Source organism: Odontomachus brunneus, unplaced genomic scaffold, assembly GCF_010583005.1.
Source record: "Odontomachus brunneus isolate Ranch 3 - 2012 unplaced genomic scaffold, Obru_v1 Obru_scaffold_041, whole genome shotgun sequence".
NCBI lineage: Eukaryota > Metazoa > Arthropoda > Insecta > Hymenoptera > Formicidae > Odontomachus > Odontomachus brunneus.
In genome coordinates this window covers 2,234,085-2,247,457 of record NW_022639491.1, presented here as the reverse complement: position 1 = coordinate 2,247,457, position 13,373 = coordinate 2,234,085, and the positions used below count along the sequence as shown (strand labels likewise).

At 35.1% G+C, this 13,373-nt stretch overlaps 2 protein-coding genes across 5 annotated transcripts in view; one reads left to right on the top strand and one right to left on the bottom strand.

The window, feature by feature from the left end:
• The window catches only part of LOC116844395 (probable ATP-dependent RNA helicase DDX27), a 4,688-nt gene extending 3,884 nt beyond the window's left edge, over positions 1–804 (top strand). The window contains exon 13 of the mRNA XM_032815872.1: positions 652–804. Within this exon, the coding sequence (XP_032671763.1) occupies positions 652–739 (88 nt within the window). The 3' untranslated portion in view covers positions 740–804. The remainder of the gene's footprint in view (positions 1–651) is intronic.
• An 868-nt stretch (positions 805–1,672) lies between these two features.
• LOC116844394 (sister chromatid cohesion protein PDS5 homolog B) lies at positions 1,673–10,695 on the bottom strand. Of its 4 annotated transcripts, XM_032815871.1 has the most exons (18): positions 10,357–10,695; positions 9,126–9,280; positions 8,766–8,960; positions 8,483–8,673; positions 8,196–8,403; positions 7,587–8,093; positions 7,219–7,517; positions 6,783–7,125; positions 6,597–6,701; positions 6,057–6,476; positions 5,594–5,956; positions 5,263–5,494; positions 4,935–5,182; positions 4,558–4,857; positions 4,310–4,345; positions 4,111–4,161; positions 3,465–3,509; positions 1,673–3,222 (listed from the first exon to the last, which is right to left on the bottom strand). In XM_032815871.1, the coding sequence occupies exons 2-18, from the start codon at positions 9,204–9,206 to the stop codon at positions 3,091–3,093; spliced, it is 3,756 nt and encodes a 1,251-aa protein (XP_032671762.1). In that variant the 5' UTR covers positions 9,207–9,280; positions 10,357–10,695; the 3' UTR covers positions 1,673–3,090. The 4 variants fall into 4 exon arrangements, with proteins under 4 accessions (XP_032671762.1, XP_032671759.1, XP_032671760.1 ...); XM_032815868.1 differs by having other exon boundaries at positions 1,673–3,509; XM_032815869.1 differs by lacking the exon at positions 10,357–10,695 and adding an exon at positions 10,046–10,203 and having other exon boundaries at positions 1,673–3,509.
• Between the last annotated feature and the right edge of the window lie 2,678 nt (positions 10,696–13,373).

Genomic DNA, 13,373 nt, shown 5'->3' with positions numbered 1-13,373 from the left:
CACACACACACACACACACACACACACACACACACACACACACACACACACACACACACACACACACACACACACACACACACACACACACACACACACACACACACACACACACACACACACACACACACACACACACACACACACACACACACACACACACACACACACACACACACACACACACACACACACACACACACACACACACACACACACACACACACACACACACACACACACACACACACACACACACACACACACACACACACACACACACACACACACACACACACACACACACACACACACACACACACACACACACACACACACACACACACACACACACACACACACACACACACACACACACACACACACACACACACACACACACACACACACACACACACACACACACACACACACACACACACACACACACACACACACACACACACACACACACACACACACACACACACACACACACACACACACACACACACACACACACACACACACACACACACACACACACACACACACACACACACACACACACACACACACACACACACACAAACTTTTTGTCAAAGTTGTAAAAAAGATAGTATAATAATTTTCGCTTCTTTCGCATTACAGGGCCAATACTAGGAATAAACAAAATATGCAACGTAAAAATAAATCCACTACAGGGAGAGTCCACAAAAAATCGTTTAAAAAACATTAACTTTGTAATACAACTCAATTGTTATAAACGTACATTGTTATAAACGTATGCCACACTTTACTTGATTTTTTTTCTTTTTTATTATAGAACCATTACAATACGCCTCACAGACTGACAAATGAATAGACTGATTAATTGGTTATTTAATCAGATTATGTATACTTTTCATAGTCTATAACCTGTTTGAGAAAATTGCAGTACCATGCCGAAATCGTATACACTCGTAAAGATATAGTTTTGACAGTATCAATGTTGATAGTATCAATGATCAAAAAAAGATATTTAATATTTTGATAAATAGTAATACATACATACATACATACATACATACATATATATATATATATATATATATATATATATAAAAGTTTTAAATAACAATATGATAAATAAACCATATATCTAGTAAGAGAATTAATATTATGTATAATAAAAATAATAATGTGGGAGAAAAGAGGAACTGATTATAAATATAAATATATATATATATAAATTTAGAAAAAAAATTATGCAAAGTTTCAACGTGCATCGTACTGTAATTTCTATGAAGAGATAACAGGTATATATTATGTTAATTCTATAATAATATTTATGTAATTTCATTCATCCATCGCCATTCACGAATTTACCCTCAATTTTCATTCGCATATTCAAATTTAATTTAGATGAATATATAAGTTTAATAATCTTAATGCTGGGAATTGAAATAGAATTTAGAACCTAGGCCCACATTTAAATTACTCGAAAATCTATTCAAATTCGTACCCAAAAGTCTTTTCTACCTTTTTTTCGATTATTATTATACGTTACGCTTATAATATATGCTTAATAAATAAAATCGAAACTACGTGTCTTTTGTGTAAAAAGATCGTGAGAATCACGTATTTATCAATATAAATTGAGGTGTCACGCAATGATATCTTCCAGACGATATACACACAATTTTAATTTTAAGTTTATTTATAAATACAAAAGTGTCGATAGTTTTCGCAAGTTCTCGCAATTTTCGTTTCTATCGTTACACATAGATCCTATTCGATTTGCGATAAGAAATCAATGTGATGAAATAGCGATAGTATGTATAAATATTACTTATTTATTTAAACGAAAATTGCTTATTACCGCCACAATGTAACATCAATATATTCACATATAAAGTATATGAGAACATTAGAGCTGTTCTCATATGTGACCAATGATTGATGAAAAGATTCTTATGTACTTTATAAATTTAGACACACAACACACACTTAATCTCTGATTAGGCGAGCATAATAAAAAATACATCAAAATATTTCAGCTTAACGTATCTTATTAAGATTCTGTAGATACGATATTTCATCAATTAATTGCAGGTATAGAAGAATTTTGGATACAAATTCGACTTAACAGACGATCTTGCAATAAAGGGATAGTGAATTATATAAATTGAAATAGAAAATATTAACGGTAACGTGTAAAAAAATGAATATCTCAAACATCCAGATTTCGATTAACTCCTTATAGAAGATCAATTTGATTTAATATCGATGTTTCTCCGTACCGATGCATGCTGTTTATAAGAGAAGAGATTGTCAATATAAACATTAAAATATTTTTTAACAAAAAAATAATTATTATTTATCGAACTAATCAAATCGACACGAACATTCGCTGGTAAATAAAACAGAACATTTTGTAAACACAAAGTTGTAATATTCAGAGAGAGAGTTTGAAGTCTTATCGTCAAATCTATAAATACATTTCCCTTGAAAAAATGATTGTATTCGTATAAATCCTGGCAATAATTACGGCTAAAGACTGTGGCGATAATGACGATACTCGTATTATTAAAAACCAACGATCTCGGATCGTAAACGCGACAGTCACACGATTTTTAATCTAATATGTATTGTTTACGCAACAAAACTATAGTATTTTCCTTTGCAGTTTATAAAGTGACGATATATTTGATACATCTGAATATACTTCTCTTGCAGAAAAAAATGGATTTGCTTTATTCATTTGTCAATAAAATATGTTGACAATATTGTTTATGTATGTATATATTTATATATATATGCTTGCTGTCTAAACTGAATGCTATTTTTATCTGCAAAACAACGACGCGACAGCATTCGCAAAGACAAAAAAATTTTTTCATCCATTTTATATAGTGCAAAAATGAACAATGTAATAATGAATAAGAGCTTCAATCCAAGGAATCGGTAGCATGCTTTGTAAAAATGTTCACTCTACACGGTTACACGGCCATTTGAAAAAATTACTTTTGTTACACCGTTAGTTATGTGATGCGTCGTATAATTCATAAAAGTAACAGGAAATAAACGCATTCGTATATTTCGACTTTTTTATAACGAAATAAACGCATTCGTGAGTCTGTATATATTCTTTGTGAGAAAGTAACAGACTCTTCGTTTCTTTTTGCGTTTTTCCTTTTTACCCATAAGTTGCAAGTCCGATGAACTTTCTGGATTGCAAGCCTACACGCGTTAATTATCATCTGACGTTACTGTGTCATAATCTTAACATCTTATATCCTAGAAATACACGAACGACTTAGGTTTATTAATTGTACATAACCAAAATATTCTGTTTTCTAATTTGTAAAGTATCTTTTAGATTCTTTAATTTTTTTTTCGTCATCGCGCTCTTTATGTCTCTTTCCCCATCCCATTATCCCCAGCATATAATATTTCAATCAATCACTGAATTATTTATTTACTTTGTCTGATTCCCGTAATGCCCTCTTTGCCGGTGGTTCCTCAATCTGAAATGTGAAATATTAGATATTATATACACGCAATAAAGAGATACATTTAGGAACTTACAAGGAAACTCACACAAGTGTCATGAACTTGTAATATGATGTACTTTAGATCAAAATAATAAATACGTTTTTATTATATGTGCCCTTTCGCAAGTTTAGGGGATGAAATACCCCTTTGAAGAAAATTGTTTTCATTCAAAGGGAATATAATGAAAATTATAAGAGATAGAAAAAAATATTTTGAATAAAAGTTGAATAGTTTGAAGAGGACTTTACAAAAATTATTTTAATAATTATAATAAGAAGTGGTGGGGGAAATATTAACAAAAATTTGTTTTTTAAATAATATCTGTAAAGTACTATTCAAACCTTTAACTTTTATTCAAAATATTTCTATCTCTTATAGTTTTCATTATATTCTTTTCAAATGAAAAAAAACCGATTTTCTTCAAAGGGATATTTCACCTCCTAAACTTACGAAAGGGCACATATAATAAAAAACGTATTTGTTATTTTAATCTAAAGTACAACATATAGTACAAATTCATGAAAATCGGAGACGGACACTTGTATTTCCTTATTAGTTAAGAAATCAATCTACCTCTTCTTCCAAGCCAGGTAGTTGAATTCTGGTTTCTGATGCTTCGGCAGGCTGAAAATAAATTTAATTAAATGAACGAACCAATATATTTCACGTGTATGTATGTGTTGTGCGCTCCAACGTTATAACATGTTAAAAGGAAAGATCTTTTAAAGAGGGTGTAACATTATATTCTAACGCTTCATCAAAGGAATGTTACCTGTGCATCGATACATTCCACTTCTCCAACTTGTAGCTTGAAATCATAGTTATACATACACGAAGAATTAAATAATATCCGTACTAATTAAATAATATAGTAATTTTATTAATACTAGTAATATAAAATTGATATGAAAAATATATCTCTCTATAAATCTACGATGAACGTCTGTATTAAACCACAAGTAAATTCCGTAAATTATCCAGAAATCATCGCGATACCATTCCGAAAATCGATCAACTTACCCTTGCATCTGTTTCGTTAGGTCCGATGCCTATTTCTTTCTGTTGTTTGGACTTAGTCCTGCGCTGTGGTCTGTCGCTAACTGAGTGCGTATTGTGGAATGATCCTTTGCCCTTCTGAGTAGTCATGTTCACTTGCATTTCCGCAGGTAAGTAATTTTTGGTGTTGCTCACCATCTCGTCCGCTGTACGTTTGAAGTACATTGTAGGAATTCGCGTCTCGCTGGGGAACTCCTTCATGTCGAAATTGGTGGTTTTTGTGTATATTACATTCATCGCCAAGTCACAGACAGTCCATAGTTTCTGCACGCAATAAAGACAAAGATCATTAATACAATACATCCGGAAAGAATCGAAGTTTTCTAATTTATGGTAATTACATAGTTCATGTCGTTGTCCTCAGGTTTCAACGCGTCTTTGTGACTCTTCATACGTTCCACGAGATTTTTATAAAATCCGTAGCAATAATATTCGTTCTTCGTGATGAGAGGTTCCAAGATGAACCAGAGACATTGTTGAATGATCTTTAATTGGCTTATCATCGAGTGACTCGTGAATTCGGGATCGTGTGCGAGAATAGGTACTGCGAAAACTAGCATGTAATCTGGCAAAATATGGGGCAGTTGACCTGCGAGATAACGAAATAACGAAATAAATTCTCATATAATTATAAAAGTGTTGTTTACAATTTTTTATTTATTCTCTTACCCATGGCTCGTTCAACGGTACCCAAAGAAAGTGTTTTCACGTAATCCCTTCTTTTGTTTATGTCCGTCTGCATATACGTTTTCAATACACACTTTAACCTTTTGTCCTGTTCCTTACCAGCCAAGGCGTAATACCCCATGAAATCTAATGGCAGACATTTGTTCGGAATCCCTCTTCCAAGACCTTTATGCAATTTACTGCCGAAGGCTTCTCTAACTTGGGGAACTTCATCCTAAAATTACCAAGCCGATGACTTAGATCTTTTATACACATGCGTTAAAAATATTATATCGACAATTTATTATAGGACAATAGATTATTTCCAACGTACCACCATGAGTTGCGAAAGATTATAGAATTGTTCCGCAGTAAACTGATCGCCGACGCCTTTCTGCTCGCATATCTTCAACATCGAGCAACCCGCCTGCAGCCGCAGCCAACTCATCTCGGCTTTGCTGAGACGTCCCTGTTGCAGCAGATCTCCCTTGTTCACTACAAAGGCGTTCAGCATTCTGAACGTCTTTTGCGCCGACAATACATCGGTTTTCAGTCCCAGCAACCAACGCGCCATACATTTCAATCCCTCCAGTCTGCATCGCGTTTCCTCTGGCAATTGATCTTCCCTGCACCAATCTCCGTCGACTGCAATGGCGTTTTGTTCGCTGCTCTCCTTCACTAGTAACTCTTTAACTATCTGCGGGAGAGAAATTCATCGGGTATACCATGAAAATGTGTCAAATGCAAGAATAATACACCAAAAGTGCTAAATTATGAATTATTGTTATTATACTTACTTTTCTGGACACCATATTCTTTATTTGTACTTGATATTTCTCTGGCAAATTATACGCTATGTGACCTAATGTGACTATAGACGTTCGATAGTACTCCGATGTCGGTGTTAGAGTGTTCTTAATTCTCTCGATGATTTCGGGGAAAATGGTATCGTGTATGTTTGTCATGTTAACGAACAAACATCGCACGGCCTGCTTTGCTTGCTTCGGCGTGCCCGTCTCGGCAAAGGTTTTACATATCGGCACCATGAGATTCATGATGTCTGGCGCTACGTCACATAGAGGTTTATATTTGCCGAGGAACGTGAAGATTGAGAGGACCAATGGCCCTACCATCTCGTCCTCTAACTCTAACAGATGAACCAGTTGCATCAAAATGTCATTGTGTAGGAAATGTGGGCCAAATACAAACGAAAGCATCTAAAACATCCCGATTAATATAAATAAGCTTCGTGCAGTTAAATGTCAATTCTCATCATTTACAATTTGTCGTAATAATATAAATTTAACATTTAGCTGTGGAATACGAACGCGACTTACCACAAGTAATCTTAATCCCTTTTCCCCAGCATTGTTTGGATTGAGACCAACCTCTTCTATCACGTTGCCTCCTTTCAGACAATCCAAAACGTACCCGATCAAAACCTGATATAATCACATGTACATAAACATTAACAAGCGTTACTTCACAGGAAGCAAGACAACTTTAAAAAACAAAATGCTTACTCGAATCGCTTCTTCGTCGATCATAACGGAGCTTACTCTCTCAAGGAGCATTTTAATCGTGTTGTAATACAAATTGGTCATAACAGGCTGTCCTAACTTTTTAAGGACCATACTTATTGTGTCAGCGCATTCTTTGCAAGAGACATTTGGTTGCACGATTGTTTCCATTCCTTGCAACAAAATGGGATCCTTCCTCATGTGGCCGCTAAACTTTTGAAGAAATTCTTGCACTTTCGTGGGGTCCGGCAAAAAGCGTGATATCTGATGAACCTTTGTTACCAGCTCGTTTGTAATATCCGATTTTTTCACGAAGTCTAACCACTCGACCACTGCTCTTCGTACGCTAAAGTATACATGATGATAATGAATTAGAGTAAAAATCTTCATGTATGTGATAATTATAAGAAGAGAGATATTATATTATATGCAAACATACGCAAGCTGATGTTTCTGGAGTTCCACGAAAGCTTTGGAAGCGTGATCATCGATTGTACCTAATAGATGATATAATTTCTTCATTCTCTCTTCAGCTGGCAACTGATAAGGTACTAGGCACGTATTCAACAGTCGCTCTACTAACAATCTATCTTCCATGCCTGCCATATAATACCCGTGCAATATTTTATCTTTAATCCAGGTTACCGCTTTTTTCGTGGCTTGCGGCACGTCCGCGTCGTTTAAGTGTTTCTTGTATATCATAGCCAAGCCGGACATTGCCTCTTTTCGTATTTTGAACTGAAAAAAGTACACAAACGTTAATATATTAATATTATAATGAATGATTCATCAAGTTCAATGTCTCACCTTTTTGTCTAAAGTTCTTTCTTTCACAAATTCAAGCAAATCCTCACTGTCTGAGACTACTTCAAAGTCTTTTCTGGCAGTTGTCACTATAGCCATAACGACTTCATAGCGGACGCTCTCATCAGCATCATGTTGCCTCATCTTCAGAGTTTCCGTGATGTCCTTCCTCAGTTCGGGGTGATTCAACAAAAAGTGCATCGAATACTGTACGCATTTAATACGTATGGATACGCTGATATCGTTGAATCGTCCTAGAAATGCCCTCCACAACTGGCTATGCTGTACTGCTAACTGCGAGCCTTTCTCGGAGAACATTCTCGCAAGTAGTGCCACAGCGCCTAATCTTTCAGTCTCGGAAGAAGATTTCAGCTTACATTCTAGCTGCGGCAGGACGGACAGCAAGACACTCGGGCATATATGATTCAACTCATAAATCAGGTCGTACACCTTTTTGCAAATCTGCAAACTTTTCTCTTCTTTGCCCAGTATTAAAACATGATTGAAAAACTATAAAATATAAAAGATAACATTATGTGCATCAAAATTAAGAAAATGTTCGTGTCCTTTTCTTTAGGTAAGAATCTCTAATGACTCTTTTTGACTACTCACCGCTTGTATATATGGTTCTAACGTATCGCTACACTTTATTACCAGCTCTTTAGCGAGCAAATACGCATTTTTCTTCTGCGTCTTATTTGGCTCTACAATATTCATTAATATGATATCCAAAAGTTCATTACTGACGATGTCCGATTCGGTGATCAATGGACATAAAACATCCAGCATAAAACTTTTAACTTTGCCAGAATGCTCATCGCTAGATACAAATGATAACAATCGTATAATATTGTAGAAATTTTAATAATTAACTACTCTTTTGTCCGGTTTGTACTCACTTGACTATCCGAAACATGAGGGAGAATAGTGCACAGAAGATCTCTTGACAATCTTCTAACTCAAAGCACATGTTGAATGATTTTACATAAGCTAAATTCTCAAGCAGATAGAAATACCTCTTGAAAGCAGGATCCTTTGGATCTTTCAAACCCGCCAGTTGTTTAATAAGAAATAGAAATATTGTTTTGACCTAAGAATGTTATGTACAAAATGATATTGTTAGACTGATCAACTCAAGTAATAATTTGTACTAATCTGTAAATAATAAATTGTAATTTTTACCTGATCGGCATCTTTGTAAGGGGCTTCTGGAGCATACACTCTTAGGACATCAGCGATACAGCAGGCAATAAGTAGTTGCACATCTTTGCTCTGATGCATAAGAAAGTGTTCCTCTGCCAAATGTAATGCAAGTGGAATGTATTGCTGGTACATTCCTTCATCTTGTCCCATGGCTTGTAATGTATGTGCCAGTGTCTAGATATTTATTATACATTATTGCTATTATTACATATTACTTATTATATGTTATAGTTTGTGTGTGTGTATATATATATATATATATATATATATATATATATATATATATATATATATATATATATGTTCACTATAGTAACAAAATTTGCCTTGTTGTTATACCTTAAGTCTTCTTATTAACTCATCTGGACCTAAATCTTCAGTGACTGACCTACATCCTTGTGGGTACACAATTTCCGACATGGTGGCTGCTATATGAACCAACCAAATGTAGCAAATATTTTATCCTTAACGTATTCTAAAACACAGTCCAAATTCTGCAACATAAGAATATTTATTGATTAACTTATCAATACTAAAGCTAGAATCATACAATGCATAATTTCATGCCTTCTTACATACATGCTGACTGGTAGTTCAGTTCACTATATAAATCACTATTGTGTATTGGAAGATCTATGCAGTAAGCTCAGCTATTAGCCAACATATCAAAAGACATGAAATTGTGTATCTAACTTAACATTTGATAGTTTTATATTATATTATTAGACCAGAGAAAAAACTTTTGATACATAGAACATGGCTAATATTTCTCTATGACATTGTTCATTTTACAGAATCCACATCAAGTAATGTATCATTTATGTTATATTTTATATATACTCTATCTCTAAAAACATGACTTTGTTTAAAAAAAATAGTCATACATGATTTATGGCAAAAAATAGAGAGACATATAGCATGTATAAATTTATAAAATTGGGATATACATATATTTTAAACTGCTCCGAAATATATATGTTCTAATAAATTACACAATATATATATATATATATATATATATATATATATATATATATATATATATATATATATATATATAACATAGAAAGAGAATCACATCCTCCATGATAACAAAAGGTAAGACATAATCCTTGTGATATATCTTAGAAACAAAAATTGGTAGAAATATAGATCATAATTTAATATTTGAGAAGAATGACAATGACATAAATGCTATAATAGACGATATCTAACAGCAAAAGCTACGATTTTTCTGCAGAATAGAAAGATTTCTTCACCTAGCATATCTTCGAACATATTTTGCGTGAGATATTAAGATGAGCACACGTTTCGTTTCACAAGTACTCGAACCATAGAAAACACTGAATTCGACTGAATGTCGTACCGATATGTTAACAGGTGTACTGATTATTGGAACACCGAACGACCGTTGATCCCACAGTTTCGAGGTTATGTGCATTCGCCGTGCACGTATACAAGCCACGACGTAAACAAAATTCTCGCGTAACGATGTTCACGAGGGGCTTTCAGGAGTGAAAATGTCGCGGTGGGACGAAGAGCAAGCGGTATTGTCATGTTCGAACATTACCTCGAGATATGCATAAGCACCGCAGGGCCCGTGGCACTCAAAATATCAATAAAGCAAATATATCCGATGAAGGTGCACAACACAGTAGATCGCTTCTTTAGGGATACACACGGGCAACCAGCCCCCAGCTCTTGATTTCGTGATATACTAAAAACGCGCGTATCGCCTACGACATAATTTGCGTGATTTTCTGTAAACACTTGGCATGGTAAGACGACTTGGACGTCAACGATGAAACGGTGGTGAAATCGCTCCTCGTAAGCGGTTAAGCGTGTCAAAGGACGCGACAGTGCAATCCGATCACCTGAAGTTGCCCGCGTACCGCCACGACTACGCGATGTGACGCGACGAATTTGATTGGTGGACGCCATGTCGTGTTCTTACTACAGTGGACAAAAAAGTTGACGAGTGCCTTTTGTATGAGTTCCGGAATGAATTCCATTTATCCAATGAGAGAATTTTCAGCTTCCTCGAAATTAATTATAAACTTTTTCCCTTAGAGTTACATTCCAAAACTTTTTTAAAGAATTTTACTCGATATTCTGTAGTATATGTAATGTGAATTATAAGTTTAGGGAGTTTTAACAATAGGGAGTTTTTAAGGTGACAGTTCCCGAAAAGTGGAGGGGATAATGTTGGTATCAAGGAAAATCTCTACACGATATAATTTAAAGATCTGTTCTTTGTAATTGCACTAGAGATTCCCGATTCTGAATCGATTCGATTCTTTCCCCAAAAATAGGCTCGTGTTGTTTGCATTTTTCGCACTTTTCGTATTTAAAACCAGACAAAAGTATATTAGAATGTTTTGAAGAAGCAAAAGCAAGATAACTAACTCGATTGTTTCTTCCAAGCGTCTGATTAGGCGTCCATCTCTTTTTAAAAGCAAAAAGTATGAACATGCAAGCAGCTTGAACAACTCTTTTTCCCTAAATTTGTTAGGGAAAGAATCGAATCGATTAAGAATTGGGCATCTCTAAATTGCACTGATGAATTGGTGCAATAAATTAAAGTGAAGTAATTGTACGTTTTCTCACTCTAATCTTTTGCATTAGTTCAGCAGTGTAGTTACAAAAAACAGATCTTTAAATTATATCGTGTAGAAATTTTTCTTGGTACCAACATTATCCCTTTTACTTTTCAGGAAACTGTCGTCTAATCAACAGTTGGAATAGTAATAAGAAATAAGTAGTAAGCAAATTAACTATTTCCATTACCACGATTCAAGAATAATCGATTGTGATTGGTCTATTTACTTATATTACTGCTTATTTCTTATTACTAAGTGGGTGCGTTCCCACTTAGCGCGTCAAGCACGCGTCGTCCGAGTTAAGCCAATCAAATCGTCCCATTTTATTGTGTAACTTTACGCTGAATAAAATGAAACGATTTGATTGGCTTAACTCGGATGACGCACGCGTGACACGCTAAGTGAGAACTCAGCCTTAGGCTGAGTTCCCAATGACGTATATACATAGGCCGGTATTCATAGGGTGCTTTCTAATTGTAATATTTCTAGACACTTTCACGCACACGGCGACACAAGTTGTATTCCAATTGTCGTAATCGTCGACACAACACTACACATCCGTACTCAACTCGAGGGCTACTAGTCGGCTGTGTAAACTAGTGTTTCTAATGACAATTAAAGTTAATAATGGCTCCTGCACACAGGACGTGGTAATGCTTGCCGCGCGGCGGAAGTTTGAGCGACAGCCAATCAATATGCTGCTTTCCGTAATAACCTTTTAGCTCTTACGGAAAAACAACATATTGATTGGGTGTTGCGCGGACTTCCGCCGCGTGGCAAGCATTACGCGTCCTGTGTGCAGGAGCCATAAGCGTAGCGGCTTGAAAAGAAACTGGCATTTATGACGTGAAGTGAATAATATCTTTTTTATTATTTAAATTTTATTATTTATTATTAAAAAATACCAAAATATAAGCACAGTTGAAAAATAATCCTAACCCTACCCGACATACGTACACATTAGTACACACTTTGTTCCAATTGAATCGTGCACAACGTTACACTTTGTGCATTTCTGTATATATATATGTCAAGATGTGTTAAGCAATTGATGTCAAGATGTGTTAAGCAAAAAACCCTATAGCACTTCAAGGCTGCGTTCGGAAACACACTATGGCTTGGTTTATATCGTGCACTTGATACGCGTACTAAATAGTAACTATCTAATAGTTTCTATTAGATAATCTTAATATCAAAGATATATATATATAAACAATGGTATATTAAGGTGGTATAATATCATCAACAAAACATATTGTATTGATTGAATGTATCGTCGTTGATATGCATTGACGATATTAAGATTATCTAATAGAAAGTTACTATTTAGTACGCGTATCAAGTGCACGATATAAATTAGGTCTATAGGTTTGTTCGCATCGCATGCCCCAACGTGCTCCTACTCGCTCCAACGTACTCTGATTGGTCCACGTGGTGACGTAGCCAATCAGAGTGCGTTGGAGCGAGTAGGAGCACGTTGGGGCATGCGACGTGAAAAAACCTTATGTGCACACTACTAGATGATAGCCGTTGGAGTGAACGAAATACAAGAGTGAGATAAAAAGAGAGGGAGAGTACTCGAGTGACGTTTCCGAACGCAGCTTCAGTAATCCGATTAGCCTAGGGAATTTTCTCTCTAGACAATTTACATTACTGCGATTAATCCGATTGGAAATCTAATTGCTACACGTAAATACCTTATAGGCCTGATTTACATCGTGCACTTGATACGCGTACTAAATAGTAACTTTCTATTAGATAATCTTAATATAGACGATATATATAAACAACAGTATATTAAACTGGTATAATACTCATCAAGAAAACGTATTGTATTGATTAAACGCGTCGCCGTTGATATGCATTGTTAATATTAAGATTATCTAATAGAAAGTTATTGACTTGGTTTACATCGTGCATTTGATACGCGTACTAAATAGTAACTTTTTATTAGATAATCTTAATTTCGACAATGCATATTGACGAC